We start from the raw sequence: 22,571 nt of genomic DNA, 5'->3' as shown, positions 1-22,571 counted from the left end.
ACTACTGAAAGAAAACATTGGGGAAATTCTCTAGGACATTGGACTGGGCAACAATTTCTTGAGTAAGACCCCACAAGCACAGGCAACCAAAGCAAAAATGGGCAGATGGGATCACGTCAAGTTAAAAAGCTTCTGTACAGCAAAGGAAACTATCAACAAAGTGAAGAGACAACACACAGAATGGGAGAAAATATTTGTAAACTACCCATCTGACAAGGGATTAATAACCAGAACATATACAGAGCTCAAACAACTCTAGGAAAAATAGAATAATCCGATTAAATGTGGGCAAAAGATCTGAACAGACACTTCTCAAAAGAAGACAAACAGCAAACAGGCACATGGAAAGGTGCTCAACATCACTGATCATCAGAGAAATGCAAATAAAACATACAATTTTTCTCACTCCAGTTAAAATGGCTTTTATCCAAAAATCAGTCAATAACAAATGCTGGTGAAGATGTGAAGAAAAGGGAATCCCTGTACAATGTCGGTGGGAATGTAAATTAGTACAACCACTATGGAGAACAGTTTGGAGGTTCCTCAAAAAACTAAAAATAGAGCTACTGTATGATCCAGCAATCCCTCTCCTGGGTATATGCTCAAAAGAAAGGAAATCAGTATATCAAAGAGATGCCTGCACTCACGTATTCACTGCAGCACTATTCACAATAGCCAAGATTTGGAAACAATCTAAATGTCCATCATCACATGAATGAATAAAGAAATGTGGTACATACACACAATGAAGTGTATGAATGAGATCCTAGCATTTGCAACAACATAGACGGCACTGGGGGGTCATTATGTTAAGTGAAATAAGCCAGGCACAGAAAGACAAACTTCACATGTTCTTGCTTATTTGTGGGAGCTAAACATTCAAACAATTGACCTCATGGAGATAGAGAATAAAAGGATGGTTACCAGAGGCTGGGAAGAGTAGTGGGTGGTGGGAGGAAAGTAGGGAGGGTTAATGGGTTTTAAAAATATCTCTATATATATCTATATATCTATCTAGATAGTTCTATCTAGATAGATCTATCTAGATAGATCTATCTAGATATATATATATCTAAATATATATATATAGTTACAAAGAATGAATGAGACCTAGAATTTGCTGGCACAACAGGGTGACTATAGTCAAAATTAGTTTAACTCTACACTTAAAAATAACTAAAAGAATATAGTTGTATTGTTTGTAACACAAAGGATAAATGCTTGAGGTGAAGTGATGGATACCCCATTTACCCTGATGTGATTATCATGCACTGCATGCCTATATGCAAATACCTTACATAACCGATAAATATACGTACTTACTATGTACCCACAATAATTAAAAAAAATTTTAAATCTAAAAAAGCACATCCATAAAAGGAAAATAGATAAATTGAATTTCATCAAAAATTACAACTTTGTTTTGTTTTGTTTTGAGACGGAGTTTCACTCTGTCTCCCAGGCTGGAGTGCAGTGGCATGATCTCGGCTCACTGCAAGCTCCGCCTCCCGGGTTCATGCCATTCTCCTGCCTCAGCCTCCTGAGTAGCTGGGACTACAGGCGCCCACCACCATGCCCGGCTAATTTTTTGTATTTTTAGTAGAGATGAGGTGTCACTGTGTCAGCCAGGATGGTCTCAATTGCCTGACCTCATGATCCACCCGCCTTGGCCTCCCAAAGTGCTGGGATTACAGGCGTGAGCCACCGTGCCTGGCCCAAAAATTACAACTTCTACTCTTTGAAAGACATTGTTAAAAGAATGAAAAGACAAGCCACTGACTCAGAAAACATATTTACAAAGTCTGACAAAGGACTTGTGTCTGGAATATATAAACAACTCTTAAAATTCAACAATAAGAATGCAAACAATTCAACACAAAAATGGGCAAAGGATGTGAACAGACACTTTACCAAAGAAGATACACGGATGGCAAATACATCTACGAAAAGATGTTTCACATTATTACCCATTTGAGAAATGCAAATTAAAACCACCACGAGATACCACTACATACCTACTAGATTAGCTAAAATTAAAAAAAAAAAGATCATATCAAGAGTTGGCAAGGACAAGGAAGAACTGAATTCTCATACATGGCTTGAGAATGTAAAATGGTGCAACCAATTTGGAAAGCACTTTGGCAGTTTCTTTAAAAGTGAAACACATCCCTACCATATGAACCAGCCCTTCCACTTCTAAGTATTTTCCCAAGAGAAAAGGCCAGACATATATTCACTGTCATGCACATACAAAGGCTTGTACATATGTTCACTGTCATGTACACGCAAAGGCTTGTACATATGTTCACTGTCACGCACACACAAAGGCTTGTACGTATGTTCACTGTCACGCACACACAAAGGCTTGTACCTATGTTCACTGTCATGCACACACAAAGGCTTGTACATATGTTCACTGTCATGCACACACAAAGGCTTGTACATATGTTCACTGTCATGCACACACAAAGACTTGTACATATGTTCACTGTCACGCACACACAAAGGCTTGTACACAAATGTGCAAGGAACTGGAACAACTCAAGTGTCCATCTACAGCTAAGTGGGTAAACAAATTGTACATCCACACCACAGAACACAGCTGACCCCTGAACAATGTGGGGGTTAGGGGTGCTGACCCCCTGCACAGTTGAAAATCCATGTATAAGTTTTAACTCCCTGAAAATTTAACCACTAATGCCTTCCTGTTGATGGGAAGCCTTACCAATAACATCAACAGTCGGTTAACACATATTTTGTATGTTATATGTACTATATGCTTTATTTTTACAATAAAGTAAGCTAGAGGAAAGAAAAGGTTATTAAGAAAATCACAAGGAAGAGAAGATACATTTATGGTACTGTACTGTATTTATTGATACCCTAAGTTCACGTAGTCTGTTTACAAGAAGAATCATCTGTCTGAAATGACTGCAGCTGCAGCCCTCAGTCTACAGTACATAGCAAGGAATTCAGCTTTTTCTTGTCATGTCACGACTTTTCTCTGCTTTTTGGGAGCACCCCCAGCATTACCAGTGGCACTGTGTATGGGTCCTAGGGTGTCAGTCGAGGTTTACAGGATTGCCTTAAACATGATTAAAACTGTGTGAGAACTGTGAGAGGTCACTGGTTTTTTTTGTTGTTGTTTTTTGTTTTGTTTTGTTTTTTTGAGATGAAGTCTCGCTCTGTCGCCCAGGCTAGAGTGCAGTGGCTCGATCTCAGCTCACTGCAACCTCTGCCACCTGGGTTCAAGCGATTCTCCTGCCTCAGCCTCCTGTGTAGCTGGGATTACAGGCACCTGTCACTGTGCCTGGCTAATTTTTGTATTTTTAGTAGAGATGGGGGTTTCACCATCTTGGTCAGGCTGGTCTCGAACTCCTGACCTCGTGATCCACCTGCCTTGGCCTCCAAAAGTGCTGGGATTACAGGCATAAGCCACTGCGCCCGGCCGAGAGATCACTTTTTACTGTGATTTACTGGAGGGAGGAGCCGTGCTTGCGGAGATGATCAGCCTCACCCAGCGTTTTAAGCACTCACAGCACCTGAGCTCGCGGCTGTGCCGGCAGGAGGGGTTTGTAAAACATCAGTCATGCAGCACGCACTGCAGTGAGTTTTGTGCAGTTGTGATTCACTTCTGCATCCCTACATTTGTTTAATTTCTCTAAACTGTGAAAGACCCCATATGTGGTCTATAAGTGTTTGTATGCATGTAAGCTTTGATAAATTTTAACTTTTTATAATAGATTTGTGTATAATTTTTGGTATTACATGATTTAAAAACACTAGCATCACTATATATTTTATGTACTCATGACACATCTTTTTGTTAGTGTTTTCAGTATTCCTAGGCCATGCTGTTTGTCTGAAAGCTTTTCCAAATTGTTACATATCTCCAAAAACCTCTCCAATACACTTGCTGAGAAAAACCCACGTGTACGTAGGCTGTGCAGTTCCAACACGCTGTTCAAGGGTCACCACTGCTGCTGTGAGCGAGCCACACATCTGGACCCACAGTAATTATGCTGAGTGAAGGTGGCCAGACCAGTGAAGCACACAGCACATGACTGCATTTACCTGAACCTCCAGCAAATGTAAAACTGCTGTGCAGGCAGAAAGCGGGTCATGGTTGCATGGTGTGGGGAGGGCTCCGGGATGGACAGGAGGAAACTTGGGGTGTTGGATATATGTGTTCACTGTGTTGACTGTGGTGGGTCACTGGGGTACAGACGCATGTCAAAACCGATCAAACTGTACATTTGAAATAGGGGCCATTTGCTGTATGTCAGTTATACATCAACAGAGCTACACATCAACAGAGCTACACATCAACAAAGCTACACATCAACAAGACAAATGGACAAATCACTGTAAATCCCATGAAGCCTCTAGCTCTAAGTACTAATTGCAGGAACTCCAGGGACAGAGGAATCTGTTAAATGAGACCAGGGAGACGCAATCAGCAGAAGCCGGACTGCTGAAAGCACCGATGGCAAATCATTCAATATCGTCCACAACATAGTCAAGGAAAAGGAAGACGGAGGAATCTGGATATTTAAAGGGATTTATCAACAACTGCAATGTATGGACCTTCTTTAGATCTCAATTCAAACCAGAAACTGTAAAGAAAAAAGGAAGAAAATGAGAAAGTGGACAAGGAGGAGAAAAACAGAACTTTATGAAACAGAAAGTCCCAGGACGGAACACTTCGGCATCCTTCAAGTCAACACAGGGTGTAGGCCTCCAATTACGTAAAATTCCAGCAAACGTAAACCAGCCTATGGTCACCGAAAGCAGAGGGGCGGGCGGGGTGGGGGACGGGAGCCCCTCTAGGTGCTGGGTGTGTGACCTGCACACAGAGACGTCTGAGGGGAACAAGTGGTGGGTTTGCAGTAACATCGTTTTTTCTCTGTAATTTTTTATATTGCTTGACTTTATGAAACAGTGAAGCATAACTTTGACAAATGCAATAAAGTTTTTCTTTTTCTTTTTTTGAGACAGGGTCTGTTGCCCAGGCTGGAGGCAGTGGTACAATCATGGCTCATGGTGGCCTTGACCTCCTGGGCTCAGGCGATCCTCCCACCTCAGCCTCCCGAGAAACTAGGACTAAAGGTGTGAGCCACCACACCCAGATAACGTTTCGTAGAGACAGGGCCTCACTATATTGCGCAGACTGGTCTTAAATCCCCAGGCTCAAGTGATCCTCCTGCTTCAGCCTCTCAAAGTGCTGGGATTATAGGCGTCAGCCACTGCGCCTTTTTTTTTTTTTTTAATTTCCCACACTACACTGGCATGAAGGTCTATTTTAAAATTGTTTTAAGTGAATACAGTATGTAACTGATAAAAGAACATTCATTCATTTTCTTTAATTAAAAAACATGAAAATAAAAAAAATCTTCTATGGGCATCAAAGCTAACACTCAGGAGAAAGCCTGCCCCCACGGGGCAGCTCAGCCATGGCCTCCGGGGAACCCACTCTCAGTGACAGCGCTCTGACCGCGGTCTGGAGCTGGGCTGAAACTCAACATGTGTCCAGATTGCTGCCGTTCAGAACCAGCTTGGCAATGCCGAACCGCATTCCGGTTTGCACGAGGTGCACGTTACTTAGAAAAGTAGCCACAGTCTGTCTGAGTTCCTGTTTTAAGTATTTTCACAACTTCACTGAAAAGCACAGCAACTCACTCACAGTGTGCAGCCTAGTCACCAGGACACGCGCCCTCGGCCGCTAGCTTGTACAGGGAAGGGCTGTCATGACATGACCACAAGATGGTCTCTGCCTCCCCCAGGGGCAGCCAAGGGCCCCACAGAGGATGGCAGGGACAAGCCACCCATGTGGCAACGGCCACGTCCCTTCCCTCAGACGGCAGCCAGTCATACCCGAGGCGGCACCACGGGCGGCCCCGAGTCCAGTCTCACACCAGCACAGTCCACTGCCGAGGACACCCTGTTGTCCACATCGCATGCAGCAGCCTGGCTCTTGGAACTTGCTGGGGTCACACGGGACACGGAGACCCTGAAACACTAGCTGTGGGATTCCTGAGCCCGCCCTCCCGCCCTCCGCGTGTGGGATTCCTCAGCCCGCCCTCCCGCCCTCCGCGTGCGGGATTCCTGAGCTCGCCCTCCCGCCCTCCGCAGTCTGCGTGCGGGATTCCTGAGCTCACCTTCCCGCCCTCCGCAGTCTGCGTGTGGGATTACTGAGCTCGCCCTCCTGCCCTCCGCGTGTAAATGGACCTGTGCCGTCAGGTTTCCCAGCTCAGAACTTGAACCAGCCTGAACTGCCGGCCTGAGACGAGCCTAGCACATGTGTCCGCTGGGGCCACTCTCATCTTCCACTCTGTGTGATTGACGGCATGTGAGTGAAGGCGAAGACAGAAGGACCACGGCCCATGACGACGCAGACACAAGAGGCCACAGCATATTGCAGGAGATGGCGCCCAGAGCCGACCTGCGCACCTGCCCCAGACAAGGCGCCAGGCGAGGTACCTGGGTCAGGAGCTGCTCCGGCGTCAGCTGGTTGATCCAACGTGTGTATCGTTCGGTGGAGTTAGGGGGATCTCTCCTCACTCTGCAACCAATGATCTGTGAAAAACAACGACAGACAGAGCTCAAAACAAAGTCAGGTACGCAGGTGCATGTGCACACCTGTGTGTATTCATCTCACACGTTTTAGGCAGAGATGTTCAGACAGGAAACTGAAATGCTGCAAATCTGGGTCAGGCAAACACCGGGAGTCGAGGGCGAGGAGGAGGAGGGATGCCTGCTTTTGCTTGGGGACAGCATAGCAACGATGGGCATGACAGAAGGCGGCCCTGGACGCGCATCTCGGCGGTGAACCACAGAGCTGCCCTGGGCTGGATTGAGAATATGGAACAAGGATGGGTGCTATAGCAGACAGCCCCCAGACACCCATCTTGGCAGTGAACCGCAGAGCTGCCCTGGGCTGGATTGAGAATATGTCACAGATGACATTTCCCCTTAATGAACTCAAATCAAATGGCCCGTATGCAAGGTGAGTTATTTCTAAGAACTCACTTCTTGAATCACATGCAAAGTGGATGTGAGGAAACCGCTGCCTGTCCGCAGGCCGCCCGTCTGAACCTGCTCCATTCAGCTCAGGAAAGCAGCGTCCCTAAGTGGAGAAGAGCCTTGCTACCAGCCGGCTTCCTCCAGGGTCGACAACCCTCTCCCCGGGCATCCAGGCCAGCACCCCCGCCTCAGGTGACATCCTGTCAGTAGCCTTGACCCCCTCCCGGGCCCTGCAGAGCCTCAGACCATCACCTGCCTCAGCCTTTCTCGACCCTTCCCCCGCCCTCCGCCCTGCCCGGCCCCCTCCGGCCTGACCTCTGCCCCGGAGTGGGCTCCCAGCACTCAGCCCTGGCTCTGTTCTGCTCCTGAGATCCAGAGGTAGGAGGGCAGGTCCTTCAGGGCTCACGCTCACCTTGCAGTGGGAGGAGCTGGCTGGAGAGAGGGCACCTGGGCGCGTCTGTAGGAAACAGCACCCACCCCAAGTGAGGGCCCAGGGCCAGCAGAGCCACCCGAGTGGACGTTCTCACAGCACAGGCCCCAGGTCACAAGTCCCAGTGGACGCAGCTGATTCCGCCTCACCCAAGACCAACAAGGAGACAACAGTGAAAATGTAACTGTGGTCCAAAGAGCAGTATCAGTGAGCCAGTCTCCTAACTCGGAAGCGATGAAGTTACACCGAGGCATCTGAGGCCCCTGGATCTGTCTCCAACTTGTGTAGCGTTTACACGTAGTGAGTGATTCTTTTCCACCAATGCAGTTAATGACGTGCTTGGGGGAGGCTTCTGTTTGCATTTGTTGTTGTTGTTTTTTTTTAATTAAACTTACTTTGAGGAAATTGTGAATTCACAGTGCAGCTGTAAGAAACAACTGTAGAGAGACCCTCTGTGCCCTTCACCACTTCCTCTGGTGGTAACATCACGAGGACCCAAGGTCAACGCCGCACCAGGAAAGGGACATGATGGAGTCCAGATCCAGATGTCCCAGGGCATGAGGACCCGAGGCGCCCCTTACAGCCACTGGCAGCCCCTCAACGGCAGCCGCTGTGCTATCCTGATGCTGTGACTGTGCTATCCCGACGCCGTGACTGTGCTATCCCGACGCCGTGGCTGTGCTATCCCGACGCCGTGGCTGTGCTATCCCGACGCCGTGGCTGTGCTATCCCGACGCCGTGGCTGTGCTCTCCAGAGCATGATCCGGGAATGTGCAGGAGGCGGCCTTCTGTGCCCGGCTTTCGCACTGCTCCTCGGCTCCCAGGACAGGCTTCCAGTCACTGCATATAACAGTAGTCAGGTCCTGTACTGGAGATCCCAAACATTCAAGTTCAGGTTTTTCTGTGAACAGTGTCTTCAATCCACTGGGATAAATGCCCAGGAGAGCAACTGCCGGGTCACAGAACAGTTACATGTTTAGTTTTTACAGGAACTTCCAAACGGTCTTCAGAGTGGCTGCGCCGTCTCTCACCCTCAGTGATGCATGAGGATCCAGCTTCTCTGCCTCTCGCCAGCACTGGGTGTCTCGGTTTTCATTCCGTTCTGATGGCACCGTGCTTTAACACAGGCTCTCTGAAGGCTGGCGAGGAGCATCTTTTCGCCTGGTTCTTTGCCGTCTGTACACCCTCCTTAGTGAAATGTCTTTTCATGTATTTTGCTCATTTTCTAATTGGAACAAAACGCGCTCGGCCATGGCTGTGTAATTCTTTTCATATGCTGCTGAATTCTATCTGTGAACCTTTCATGTCTCTCTCCTAAAGCACATGCTAAAAATAGTTGTGAATTAGGACAGCTCTGGAGCCGCCGCCCTGCCCAGCGAGTTTTCCCCACACCCAATCTGACCGAGATGCATTTCTAAACTGTTTGGTGTGTCTGTTTCTGTCCATCCTGCATAGCATCTACCTATGTACAATTGCATCTGTTTCCTGGTGTTGTCTATACTATCTCACGTTTGACTGCTGAACAGAAAAGATTTTGAGGGAAGCTGATCAAAAGCTGGAGGTAGAAGTCCTCTGTTCCAAAACGTGAAGACAGAGAGGCTCAGCATCTACACACAAACACCGAGACCCTGAGGCCAGCACTGCCGGGTCCTGGGAGGCAGCTGTGGGCGACAGGTGGTGTGAGTACACGCCAGCCCACTCCTGAGAGCCTGGCTCCTGCTGGGGCATGAGAGGCGCCTCTCGGACGGGGGCTGATTGACGCCTGCTTCCACTGCGCATGCCCGACCCCTCCCCATGACTTCCCCAGCTTCATGCTTCCCTGGAAAGGTAAAGCCACACTGGGTCTCTCCCCAAGAGTGAGGACAGGGTGGGGGATCCTGTGAAACTAGAGGCCCGAGGCTGGCAATTCCTGTGGCTTTAACCACGAGCCAAGAGCATTGGTCTACAAACGGAGGAGGTGAGAGGATCTTTTTTGGCCTCAACATTTTTTAACCTTGGAAGAAGGCAGCAAGCTCTCTCCCGTGCAATTGCATCTAAACATCAGTAGGAAGGCGTGGATTCCAGAGAGACCAACAGCGCCCAGCCGCGATGCTGCCGGCACCTTCCTCTGCAGGAGACCTTGCGCTCTCAAGAGGAGGCGCAGGGAAGAGGCACGCTCTCAAGAGCAGGAGGAGGAGGCGCAGGGAAGAGGCACGCTCTCAAGAGGAGGAGGAGGAGGCGCAGGGAAGAGGTGCGCTGTGCGCTTAATCCTGCACCGAGACGTCAGATTCTCAGGGCAGGAGCTTTTGTGGGCACCGCACCTAGCACAGGGCCTGGACGCAGTGAGCAGATGTGAATGAGAGGGCTGTGCGCTGGCCCGAGAGGCTGGCTAACTTTCTCCAGGTTCCTAGAAGAAGCCACTTTCAAGGCTTTCGAGAAGTGTTGTGAGCTAATTCATTTGAAAGTCTCTGTGCCAACAGGTGGAGCAGAAAGCACAGGCCGCTGGAGTTGATCCCAACAAGCAATCTTGGAACTCTTTCTGAATTTATACGGGGACCACCAGGATCTGGCAATTCCACTGAAAAAGAGTCAGAACGTTGAAAGGAATACTGACAGAAGGGAGGTGTGAGGGGACACGGGGGGCTGTGCTCCCTGAGTTGCCTGCCACAGTCCCTCCCTGCCTGCCCTCCTCACATGGCCATCGACCCTCAAGCACTGAGAGGGGAGGTCTGCGCTCCCTCCCCTCAAATCTGGGGTCAGCGTGACACCACGTGACACGGTGCTCGGGCTACATTGTCAAAGGCAACGCAGCTTCCGGCAGGCTCTCCTGGACACTTGTTCTTGCAGCCACCACGCTGCGAGGAAGCCTGAGCAGCTTTGTGGAGAGAAAGCGCCCAGCCCGGATCCTTGCCGCCGAGCGAGTGGGCAGGCTCGAGATGATCCCAGCCCGGCAGTCCAGAGGTGAGGATGCCTGCGAATGGAGACAAACGGCCCTTCCTGACCCACAAAGATGGAAACTCAGACCTGCAAGGTGAACCCATCACACAGAAGGAAACTCACACCCCCAGGTGAACCCATCATACAGAAAGAAACTCAGACCCTCGAGGTGAGTCCCCCATCATAAAACATAACTCAGGGCTGGGACGTAACTCAGGGCCGGGTGCAGTGACTCACGCCTGTAATCCCAGCACTTTGGAAGGCAGAGGCGGGTGGATCACGAGGTCAGGAGTTCGAGACCAGCCTGACCAACATGGTGAAACCCTGTCTCTACTAAAAATACAAAAAAATTAGCCGGGCGTGGTGGTGCACACCTGTAATCCCAGCTACTCAGGAGGCTGAGGCAGGAGAATCGCTTGAACCTGGGAGGCGGAGGTTGCACTGAGCCGAGACCGTACCCCTGCACTCCAGCCTGGGCAACGGAGCAAGACTCCATCTCAAAAAAAAAAAGTAACTCAGATTCACGAGGTAAGCCCCCCACACAGAAAGGAACTGAGACCCATGAGGTGAGTCCCCCCACTGCACGGCCTGGCACAGTTTGCAGGGCACTTGGCTCTAAAGACGGTGGCAAGAAGGGCAGGGCTGCTGGGGCTGCAGCTCACGCTCCCCGTGGATTCGCCACAGAGGCTGAGTCCTGAAGACAGCAAAGGGGCGAGACCTTCGATGGGCAGCGCAGGAGGGTCAAGCGTGTCTGGGTGAACCCAGGTGAGGCGCCCTCGGTGCATGGTGCTGGGTGCGAGGCAGGAAGGAGGGGCCGGGCTGAGGCGGGAGGCAAAGTGTTATGAACGCAGAGAGCTCAGAAGGGCCCCTTCCCAGAAAGACACGTTTCTGGAACAGACTCAAGAAGTCAGCTTCTGAATTACACTGAAGGAAAGAAAAGAAACCAGTTGCATTTTTGACACTAATATCAGCTCCCTGGGGCTGCCTTGGAGTGAACGACTTGCCGTCCACTGCTGTGGGGGAGGGGGGCTGTGGGGAAGGGGGGCTGTGGGGGCCCCTGGTGTGGGGGGGCTGCCCGGCGGGGGGCTGGGGGGGCTGTGGGGGCCCCTGGTGTGTGGAGCTGCAGGGGACCCTGGTGTGGGGGGGCTGTGGGGGCCCCTGGTGTGGGGAGGCTGCCCGGCAGGGGGCTGGGGGGCCTGTGGGGGCCCCTGGTGTGTGGAGCTGCAGGGGCCCCTGGTGTGGGGTGCTGTGGGCATCCAGGGGTGCCTGGGGAGCTCGTTCAACCACCAGGCAGGCGGCTCTTCTCCAGCACTGCTGCTGCTGAGCCACGCCCCAGGGTCCAGAGTCACCAGCACCGGGGGCTTCGGCCGCCACTCCTGAGCAGCGATGGTGAAGGTGAAGGTGAAGGAGGAGCACCCAGGCCTGACAGCCCGAATTACAGCCCAGCAGAGCCCAGAGGCACCCGTCCAGTGTGACCCTGTCACTCCCTGCCCCCGGAGCGAAGAGCATGGTCAGAGGAGAGCCCACAAGCACTCCAACTTCAAGAGCTGAGTCAGTCACTGCAACAGCTTCTGCCTCTCCAAGGCCCAGTCTGGCATGTTCTGACCCCTTCCAGCTTGGGAAGTCACACACCGGTCTGGGCACGGGCTCACAGGGCTGGGGGCCGTGGCCCTCCCAGGCTGCATGTGCAGAGGGGCTGACGCCCCAGCCCTGTGCTCTGGGACTTCCTCAGACAAAGGCTGCAGAGTGCACCGCGGACTTCATTTAAACAGAACACCTGGAAGTCCTGTTTATTTAAGTTAACACGCAGCTTCTTGTGGGGGCAGAAGTAGAAGCAGGGAGAGTCGGCTGCCGTGCCGTCTGGATGATTATGGCTTGGCACAGGCGAGAGGCGGGGAACAGCGCCCAGGATGCAGGGCACGGCGGCTCCACCCATTCCCCCCACAGGCAAGCTGTGGCCCAGGCTGCTTCACAGGAACCCTCCCGTCTTTGTTCCTTCGCGTCGCTTCCCTACACCTCCCTGCATGCTCCATCCCCGTGCAGGAGGGTGGGTGAGGCTGTACGCTAAGGTGGAGCACCTGCCCTCACGGGGCTGTACCGTGAGGACTGGTCTTGAACGCTGGGAACAGAGATCAGCTCTGGAAAGGAGCTGGGTGGAGCCAGGGCAGCCTTCGTGTTTGGTCTGGGCTGGTCTAGAGGTGACCAAGAATGCAGGCTTTCCTCTCCGACGTCTCCTGAGCCCAGGCACAGAGGCAGGAAACCACAGGGTGCACAGCGTCAGGAATCCAAGGGTCAGCCGGGGCGAAAGGAGGAGGGAGGATGGGGGTCGGCTGGCCCTCAGGAACGGGGGCAAGTTACAGGGCGCAATGTGGGTTCCCTGTTCTTGCTAACCTTGGATAACGATGCTCTATGTGCAGGATTCCTAAAGTTCTGCAGTGATTTATCTACATGCAAATGCATGATTTATGAAAGCCGCCATCAAAGGTCCTTCCTAATTAGCTGGTTTCTTGTAAAAGATCTTAAGAAAACAACGAGCAAGTACAAGTATCTCAGCGTTTATTTCATTCTCTCAGGACAAACTACACAATGTAATTCACGTAACCACGAACCAGCAACTGCAAATTAAGATTTTTGTAGGTCATGATTTCTAAAAAATCCAGCCACGCAATAACCGCCTTTCTAAAGCTGACTTTGTTTTAGTGAAACCAAACTGTGATGACATCCCTAAGCTTCCTCCAGAAGAGATTCGACGTGGAGAAACGGGGTGGACGCTCCACCTAACCGCGCCATTGGGAGAAGAGGAGGCACCTGGAGCAGAAGCTTCTCTCCCAAGTGCACAACAGAGCATCAGCGAAGGCAGTGAGAAGAGTAGCAAGAAAAAGGTTTAAAATCATCGATGAAAATGGAAATTAAGCTTGTCTTATTACAATTAAGACAAACTGACCATGTGCATTTTCCCCACATTCCTGTGGGGAATCCCAGCTCGTTTGAACACATGCCACGAAGAACTGCCAAAGGCAACTCCATTAATGAAGCCAATCTGGGCTTGTTTTTCAGTATGGAAATGAAAACATCTGAAAGTATCTCCTCCACTAAAATGTCAACACTCCTAACAAAATTCTTTAGACGTCTGTATGATCAATTCTAAATAGCTGGCAACTGTCATTTCTAGCTGTGTAAAAATCGCTGTGGCACCTCACATACGGATGGCTCAGTCCAGCCACGGTTTCCAGCTCATGGGCCGGCACAGGGTCTGCTCCACCTTTCAGTCCACAGGACCACACAGCTGCAGGGACGCAAAGGGAGCCGTCGGGCAGCTAACGTGGCAGGGACGCCCCTTTCCTCTCCAGCCTCCATGTGCGATATCTCACACCTCTGCAAAAGGCCCTCCTGGAAACCCCAGACTCTGCACTTTCCTCATATAAACTGTCCACAGAAGTCCATCCCGAAGGACATTTCCCCCCATTTTCCCCCTATTCCCCACAAAGGAACTGGACTGGAAAAACCGTCTGTGATCACTCTCTGTTTCCACATGACTGAAACCCCACAGCACCTGTGGCTGGGGTAGGAATCACCCCTAATCCCTAGATCCCTGGACACCCCCGTCCCACCCGACAAGCAGACACTGTCAGACGTCTCTCCCAGGTAGTCCATGCCTGTAAACTTCCAGAAACTGACTTCTGGAGCCTGTGGCCCCGATGGCCATGGATATGCTGTCACACTCTCACACATATTTGTGGTTGCTACGGAGAAACATTCAGACATATTTGCGGTTCCTAAACTTTGCAAACATGTGACCCTTTTAAGAATCTGCTACAAGCCACAGAGCTCTCTCCTGCCCTCACAGAAAATGTGCCCCCACAGAAGACCCTGCAGCCAACGCTGGGGCCACTGAGCCCCAGGACCCGACACACCCCCAAAGGAGGCAACCGTGTGGGGCCCTCTGCACCCGAGAAGGTGGCCTGTGACTCAGTCTGTCTCCTGTCTCACGTGAGACGCAAACCTCCATGCAGCCGGCTGCACCTCCAGCACCGCCCACCCCCAGCGCACCAGCCCTGCCCCCGTCCCAACCCCCCTCCCCCTCAATGCTGCCCCCCCAAACCCCCACACCCTTTCCCCCTCCCAACCCCCTCTGGTTCCAACACCCAGGCCCTCCCCTTCAGACGCCCCCAGCACACCAGTCCTGCCCTTGCCGCCCTGCCCCTGACCCCCCACAGGGTGAACTGTCACGAGCACCCACTCTGTGGGGAGCCGGGCTCCCAGCGCCGTGTGGGCCAGACCCTGCCGTGACCAGGCCCGTCTGTGACCTGACCAGGATGTGACCAGAGCCGGCCGTGACTGAACCGTGTGGTGACCCAACCGCACACGTGCCCACGACGCACAGCCCCGCAGGGGGAGGGCAGAGGGGCCTGTCCAGGGTGAGCGCCAAACTGCCCGGGGGATAGACACTGTGGGCGCTGGACAGTCATGGATCCCTTGGTGTTAAAACCCAAGTGGTCACCGCTGTGATTCAAAGTCTTCTAAAACTTGAGCGAGATCTCTGAGGACACAGTCACCTTCCCTGAAGCCAGCAGGAGCCTCGCAGTGGCTGAGACACCAGCTCCAGGGATCCCTGGGCCATGTGTCCCCACCATCTGCGGTGGGGGATGGAGGAGCCCACGGGGCACTGCTGTGCTTCCTCCCCACTGGGTGGAGGAGCCTACGGGGCACTGCTGGGCTCAGGAGGGGCCCCAGGAAGCCTGGCTTTGGAGGAGCAACCGAGAAGCCGTTCTAAAGATAAAAACCATAATTTAAGATCGTCTAAATAAGAAAAACGTTTAACTGTGAACACGGTATAGCTCTCAGCCTGTGTTTTCATGTCTAAGGCACTCAGCTTCTAAAACGCTGATTAAAAACAAACAACACAACCACCTTTGCACCCTACGAAAATAACAGGAGAAAACATCAGGGGCGTGTTTTTCTCCAAAGGAAAACACCCTCCAGGGCTCAGAGACATGCCGGCCACAGATCCCTCTCCGTGACTTGGCAGTTTCACCATAGCCTGATTCTTTCCACCCCTAGGAAAACTCTTTATTTAAAAAACCACAGTGGTAATTTCACTAAAGGTAGTAACGACACTAAGGAGGCCAGTACTTACGCTCGACGGGTGCTGAATGGCAGCCTCGTGTTGCAGCCTCACCCGCTGGGGCATCATGACGTCATCCTGCAGTAAAGAACACACTTTGCGTTTGTTTGTTTGCATTGATTGATGGAGAGACTAATACAGTCCCGCTTTATTGCCCAGGCTGGAGTGCAACGGCACAATCGTAGCTCACTGCAGCCTCAAACTCCCGGCCTCAACTGATCCTCTCGCCTCAGCCTCCCAAAGAGTTGGGATTACAGGCTTGAGCCACCATGCCCAGCCCCAAGAACATATTTTAAACTCACATAAAGCAATTCCTACAAATAAGTAAGAAAACGATAGACAATCCAACAGCAAAACAGGCAAGGGCCTTGAACAGGCCATTCAGACAAGAGGATTTCCAGTGGACCAACAACCTCATCAGCCATCGGAGAAATGCAATTAGTTATGCAGTGGAGAAGGAAAAATAAAAAATGCTGACAATTCCAAGTGTACTTAATTAGGCAGAACAAGAGCTCCCATGCACTGCTGGCTGCGGTGAGGACCTGTTACCACTGTGGAGGGGAACCGTCTGCGGTGAGGACCCGCCACCACTGTGGAGGGGGACCGTCTGCGGTGAGGACCCGCCACCACTGTAGAGGGCGACCATCTGTGGTGAGGACCTGCCACCACTGTAGAGGGCGACCGTCTGTGGTGAGGACCTGCCACCACTGTAGAGGGGACCGTCTGCGGTGAGGACCCGCCACCACTGTGGAGGGGACCGTCTGTGGTGAGGACCCGCCACCACTGTGGAGGGGACCGTCTGCGGTGAGGACCCGCCACCACTGTGGAGGGGGACCGTCTGCGGTGAGGACCCGCCACCACTGTGGAGGGGACCGTCTGCGGTGAGGACCCGCCACCACTGTGGAGGGGACCGTCTGTGGTGAGGACCCGCCACCACTGTGGAGGGGGACCGTCTGCGGTGAGGACCTGCCACCACTGTGGAGGGGGACCGTCTGCGGTGAGGACCCGCCACCACTGTGGAGGGGGACCGTCTGTGGTGAGGACCCGCCACCACTGTGGAGGGGGACCGTCTGCGGTGAGGACCCGCCACCACTGTGGAGGGGACCGTCTGCGGTGAGGACCTGCCACCACTGTGGAGGGGACCGTCTGCGGTGAGGACCTGCCACCACTGTGGAGGGGAACCGTCTGCGGTGAGGACCCGCCACCACTGTGGAGGGGACCGTCTGCGGTGAGGACCCGCCACCACTGTGGAGGGGACCGTCTGCGGTGAGGACCTGCCACCACTGTGGAGGGGACCGTCTGCGGTGAGGACCTGCCACCACTGTGGAGGGGAACCGTCTGCGGTGAGGACCCGCCACCACTGTGGAGGGGACCGTCTGCGGTGAGGACCCGCCACCACTGTAGAGGGGACCGTCTGCGGTGAGGACCTGCCACCACTGTAGAGGGCGACCATCTGTGGTGAGGACCTGCCACCACTGTGGAGGGGACCGTCTGTGGTGAGGACCCGCCACCACTGTAGAGGGCGACCATCTGTGGTGAGGACCTGCCACCACTGTAGAGGGCGACCATCTGTGGTGAGGACCCGCCACCACTGTAGAGGGGACCGTCTGCGGTGAAGACCTGCCACCACTGTGGAGGGGAACCGTCTGCGGTGAGGACCCGCCACCACTGTGGAGGGGACCGTCTGCGGTGAGGACCCGCCACCACTGTAGAGGGGACCGTCTGCGGTGAGGACCTGCCACCACTGTGGAGGGGACCGTCTGTGGTGAGGACCCGCCACCACTGTGGAGGGGACCGTCTGTGGTGAGGACCCGCCACCACTGTGGAGGGGGACCGTCTGCGGTGAGGACCCGCCACCACTGTAGAGGGGACCGTCTGCGGTGAGGACCTGCCACCACTGTGGAGGGGGACCATCTGTGGTGAGGACCCGCCACCACTGTGGAGGGGGACCGTCTGCGGTGAGGACCTGCCACCACTGTGGAGGGGACCGTCTGCGGTGAGGACCTGCCACCACTGTGGAGGGGACCGTCTGCGGTGAGGACCTGCCACCACTGTGGAGGGCGACCATCTGTGGTGAGGACCCGCCACCACTGTAGAGGGCGACCATCTGTGGTGAGGACCCGCCACCACTGTAGAGGGGACCGTCTGCGGTGAGGACCTGCCACCACTGTGGAGGGGACCGTCTGCGGTGAGGACCTGCCACCACTGTGGAGGGGACCGTCTGCGGTGAGGACCCGCCACCACTGTGGAGGGGACCGTCTGCGGTGAGGACCTGCCACCACTGTGGAGGGGGACCGTCTGCGGTGAGGACCCGCCACCACTGTAGAGGGGACCGTCTGCGGTGAGGACCTGCCACCACTGTGGAGGGGGACCGTCTGCGGTGAAGACCTGCCACCACTGTGGAGGGGGACCGTCTGCGGTGAGGACCTGCCACCACTGTGGAGGGGGACCGTCTGTGGTGAGGACCTGCCACCACTGTGGAGGGGGACCGTCTGCGGTGAGGACCTGCCACCACTGTGGAGGGGGACCGTCTGCGGTGAGGACCTGCCACCACTGTAGAGGGCGACCATCTGTGGTGAGGACCCGCCACCACTGTAGAGGGGACCGTCTGCGGTGAGGACCCGCCACCACTGTAGAGGGGACCGTCTGCGGTGAGGACCTGCCACCACTGTGGAGGGGGACCGTCTGCGGTGAGGACCTGCCACCACTGTGGAGGGGGACCGTCTGCGGTGAGGACCTGCCACCACTGTGGAGGGGGACCGTCTGCGGTGAGGACCTGCCACCACTGTAGAGGGCGACCATCTGTGGTGAGGACCCGCCACCACTGTGGAGGGGAACCGTCTGCGGTGAGGACCCGCCACCACTGTGGAGGGGAACCGTCTGCGGTGAAGACCTGCCACCACTGTGGAGGGGGACCGTCTGCGGTGAAGACCTGCCACCACTGTGGAGGGGACCGTCTGTGGTGAGGACCCGCCACCACTGTGGAGGGGGACCGTCTGTGGTGAGGACCTGCCACCACTGTGGAGGGGACCGTCTACAGTGAGGACCTGCCACCACTGTGGAGGGCGACCGTCTGCAGTGAGGACCTGCCACCACTGTGGAGGGGGACCGTCTGCGGTGAGGACCTGCCACCATTGTGGAGGGGACCATCTGGCATCTTCCAGCAACTTCCCTGAGACCCTGACGTCTGACTACTTGGGTAGGAAAAGCCCTACTCACACGCACAGACATGCTCATGGCAGCTCATTCAAATGTGGAAAGAACCCAATGAGTGAGAATAGCAGATACATGAATTGTGCACGTTATTTTCAAATGCCATTCAGCAGCTGAACACAAAAGAAATTTCACAAGCCTAATGGTTCAGTGAAAAAAGCAAGACACAAAAATATACATGGTATTTTCCCCTTATTTAAATTCGAAACCAAGCCAAATAAACCATATTATTTAAGAAATGCACACACAGTGTGTACCAGGGTCCCAATTCCCGGGGAAGCGGGCTGGTGCCGGGCCATGGACCAGGCCACACAGCAGGAGTGAGCGGCGGCCGGGCGAGCGTCACGGCCTGAGCTGCCCCTCCTGTCAGAGCAGCGGCTGCATTAGACCCTCACAGGAGCGCAAACCCTACTGTGAACTGCACACGCGAGGAATCCAGGTCACAGACTCCTTATGAGCATCTAACTAATGCCGACGGCCTGAGGTGGAACCGTTTCATCCCAAAACCACGCCCCCCCCCCCCACCATCGGTCTGTGAAAACATTGTCTTCCACAAAACCCGTCCCTGGTGCCAAAAAGCCTGGGGACCACGGATATAAACCATAAAGAAAAGCAACAACATTATAACCTTGAAGATCACAAAAGTGGTCACTTTTTGAGGGGAAATCGAGGTGGGGGCGTGGGTAGGACAGTCCCTTTAAGGTGCCGGCCATAAGCATTTATTGATCGAGCGGTAGCTACACAAATATTTGCTTCACAATTAACTTGTAAAGTGGATATTTATGTTTTGCACATTTTTCTGTGGGTATATTCTATCTCATGATAAAAAAATTAAGTGGAAGAACAGCAAAGGTTTAAGTACATGAGTTAAAGGTACAAATGTACTCAATAGCAGAAATAAGAATAATGTCATTGGAAGGATATTTGTTTTTAAGTTGAACGCTAAGATGAACTAAAATACCCATATTTATGTCTCTTATTCCTGCAAAACGGCCTTAGGACATTCAGATCATCCAACGAACCATGCTGAGGGAAGCCGAGAGGAACCTAGTGGGGCTGAAGAGAGGAGGCTGGGGACAGAGGGGAAGTGGGAGGAGGGCAGAGAGAAGAGAATAAAGGAGGGTGGAGGATGGAGGAGGGAGAAGGGATGGAGGGAGGAGGGAAGAGGGCAGAAGAGGAAGGAGTAGGAGGGAGGAAGGATGGAGGGAGGAGGGAAGAGAACAGAAGAGGAGGGTGGAGAAGGGAGGAGGGAGTAGGGAAGAGAACAGGAGGTTGGAGGGTGGAGGAGGGAGAAGGGGAGAGGACAGAAGAGGAGGGGGGAGGAGGGAGGAGGGACGGAAGAAGGAGGGAGGAGGCAGGTGGAGGGTGGAGGGAAGTGGGGGTTGGGGAGAGAGAATAGAGGAGGGAGGGTGGAGAAGGGAGGAGGAGGGAAGAAGGAGGATGAAGGTGGAGAAGGGAGAAGGGAGATGGGAGGAGGGCGGAGGGAGGAGGGAGGAGGGAAGAAGGAGGGCTAAAAACCTGCATATGACCCTGGCAGGTATTTCAAAAAGAAGAGCTGAGGAGGCTCAAAGGAACCACAGGCACCACCTAAGGGGCACGTCACTAACCTTCAAACACGGGACCCTCAAACCTTCCAACCCCTGGTCTAGACACCTAATCCCCCATGCCGCAAGCCCAGGCTAAATGTCCTGTGGGAAAGTCTCTTGCACCTTCTAGAACCAGGGCCAGGCCAGTTCTTCTATGGAGTTGGCCCTCAAAAATATTTGTAAGACATGGAGGTCATTAAGTGAAATATCCAGACACAGAAAGACAAACGCTGGTGTTGCCACCCATGCGTGGGAGCTGAGGAGATGATCTCGTGGAGGTAGAAGGATGGCGCTCAGCAGAGGCCGGGAAGGGCAGTGGCGGGAGGAGGAAGGGGTTGGTTAAAGGGCACAAAACTACAGTCAGGTAAAAGGAGTAGTTCTAGTGTTCGATGGCACAATAGGGTGACTACAGTTAACAATAAGTTATTGTATATTTCAAAATAGCTAGAAGACTTTTATGGCCAGGCGCAGTAGCTCATGCCTGTAATCCCAGCACTTTGGGAGGCCAAGGCAGGCGGATAACTTGAGGTCAGGAGTTCGAAACTAGACTGGCCAAGATGGTGAAACTCTGTCTCTACTAAAAAAAAAAAAAAATTCACCGAGTATGGTGCTGCACGCCTGTAGTCCCAGCTACTCAGGAAGCTGAGGTATGAGAATCACTTGAACCTGGAGGTGGAGGCTGCAGTGAGCTGAGATCACGCCACTGCACTCCAGCCTGGGTGACAGAGAGAGACTCCATCTCAAAAAACAAAATGAAATAGCTAGAAGATCTGGAATGTTCCCAACACAAATGATAAATGTTTGATGTGATGGATGGTCCAGTTACCCTGGCTTGATCATGACACACGGTGTGCCTGCATCAAGTATCACATGTGCTTCGTGAACATGGTGCATCTGTATCAGGTACCGCACGTGCTCCGTGAACACAGTGTACTTATATCAAGTACCACACGTGCTCCACAAACACCGTGCGCCTGTATCAGGAACCGCACGTGCTCCACAAACACCGTGCGCCTGTATCAGGTACCACACATGCTCCACAAACACAGCGTGCCTGTATCAGGAACCGCACGTGCTCCGTGAACACCGTGCGCCTGTATCAGGTACCACACATGCTCCACAAACACAGCGTGCCTGTATCAGGTACCACACGTGCTCCGTGAACACCGTGCGCCTGTATCAGGTACCACACGTGCTCCGCGAACATGTACAATGATCCCTAAAAATTTCAAAAATATATTTGTAAAACAAATGAATAGATCTTTAATTCACTTCACCATTTATAAAACACACACATACACTTTTTTTTATATTTATCACACTCTTCTATGGCTGGAGACAGAATAGCTAATATTATCTCTATTTTGTAGCCAAGAAAACGGAGGTTTGGAAAGGGTATGTAATTCTTAATACCCAAAGTCTCGTAGCAATTACATGTCAGGGTTAAAATTGGACAGAACGCCTCACCCAACACATGGTTTTCCACAGGACATTGCTTCTGACCAAGGAACTCACTTAACAGCCAAAGGAAGGTCGCAATGGGCCGGGCTCCTGGAATTAACTTCCCTCTCATGTCCCTACCATCTCAAAGCCATGGGTCGGACAGAGGTGGGACGGCCTTTGGAGGTCCAGTTACGGCACCCATTCAGCGGCGACGCTGGCAGGGCTGGGGCGAGGCTCTCCAGAGGCCGCACTGACTCCAAATGAGCCTCTGGGACATGAAGCTGTTTCTCCCCAGCCAGGGCTCGCGGGGCCAGGAATCGAGGGGCGGACGTGGGTGTGGCACTCAATGTCCCCCTTGGTGACGTACTAGGGGAGCTCCTGCTTCCTGTCCCCTGACGTTGTGGTCTACAGGCCGAGAGGTCTGGGTCCCAGGGGAGGAACACTGCCACCAGGAGACGCACGATGACGCCGCCGGAATGGAAGTTAAGACCCCACCCGGCCTCTTTGGGCTCCTCATGCCTCTGAGTCCACGTCCAGAAAGGGATTCTCTGTGCTAGCCCCGGGATTGATCCTGACCACCCAGGGGGAATTGGCCTACGTGGCCACAATGGAGGCAGGACAGAGTCTATGATGCAGGAGAACCCTGGGGCATCAAATTACTCCACAGAGAACGGTTCAAATAAAATGGCCAGTGCGCAAAGACAGCCAGGCTTATAAGTAAAAACAGACAAAATACCAGAAAACAAAAGACTTGATATATTCAAATTATCACGCACAAAGTATTTTTAAAATCTATGCAAGCTGTATTTAAAAAACTAAAAGATATAAGACATGA

At 52.9% G+C, this 22,571-nt stretch overlaps 1 protein-coding gene across 6 annotated transcripts in view; it reads right to left on the bottom strand.

The window, feature by feature from the left end:
* The window catches only part of B3GNTL1 (UDP-GlcNAc:betaGal beta-1,3-N-acetylglucosaminyltransferase like 1), a 103,771-nt gene that overhangs the window by 51,450 nt on the left and 29,750 nt on the right, over positions 1-22,571 (bottom strand). For 5 of the 6 annotated variants that reach the window (XR_008680363.2, XM_031011632.3, XM_063705983.1 and 2 more), the window contains exons 5-6: positions 15,507-15,572; positions 6,481-6,576 (exon numbers count right to left, since the gene is read on the bottom strand). Coding sequence is in view for 5 of the 6 variants with exons in the window: in XM_031011632.3 (XP_030867492.3) it covers positions 6,481-6,576; positions 15,507-15,572 (162 nt within the window). In the remaining variant the exon portion in view is untranslated. Of the gene's footprint in view, positions 1-6,480; positions 6,577-7,029; positions 7,127-7,338; positions 9,945-15,506; positions 15,573-22,571 lie in introns of those variants that run through there. The other variant, XM_055389341.2, reaches the window with a different exon arrangement.

The sequence above is a fragment of the Gorilla gorilla genome, chromosome 4 (assembly GCF_029281585.2).
Source record: "Gorilla gorilla gorilla isolate KB3781 chromosome 4, NHGRI_mGorGor1-v2.1_pri, whole genome shotgun sequence".
NCBI classification, from domain to species: Eukaryota; Metazoa; Chordata; class Mammalia; order Primates; family Hominidae; genus Gorilla; species Gorilla gorilla.
This window is presented reverse-complemented; position numbering and strand designations above follow the sequence as displayed.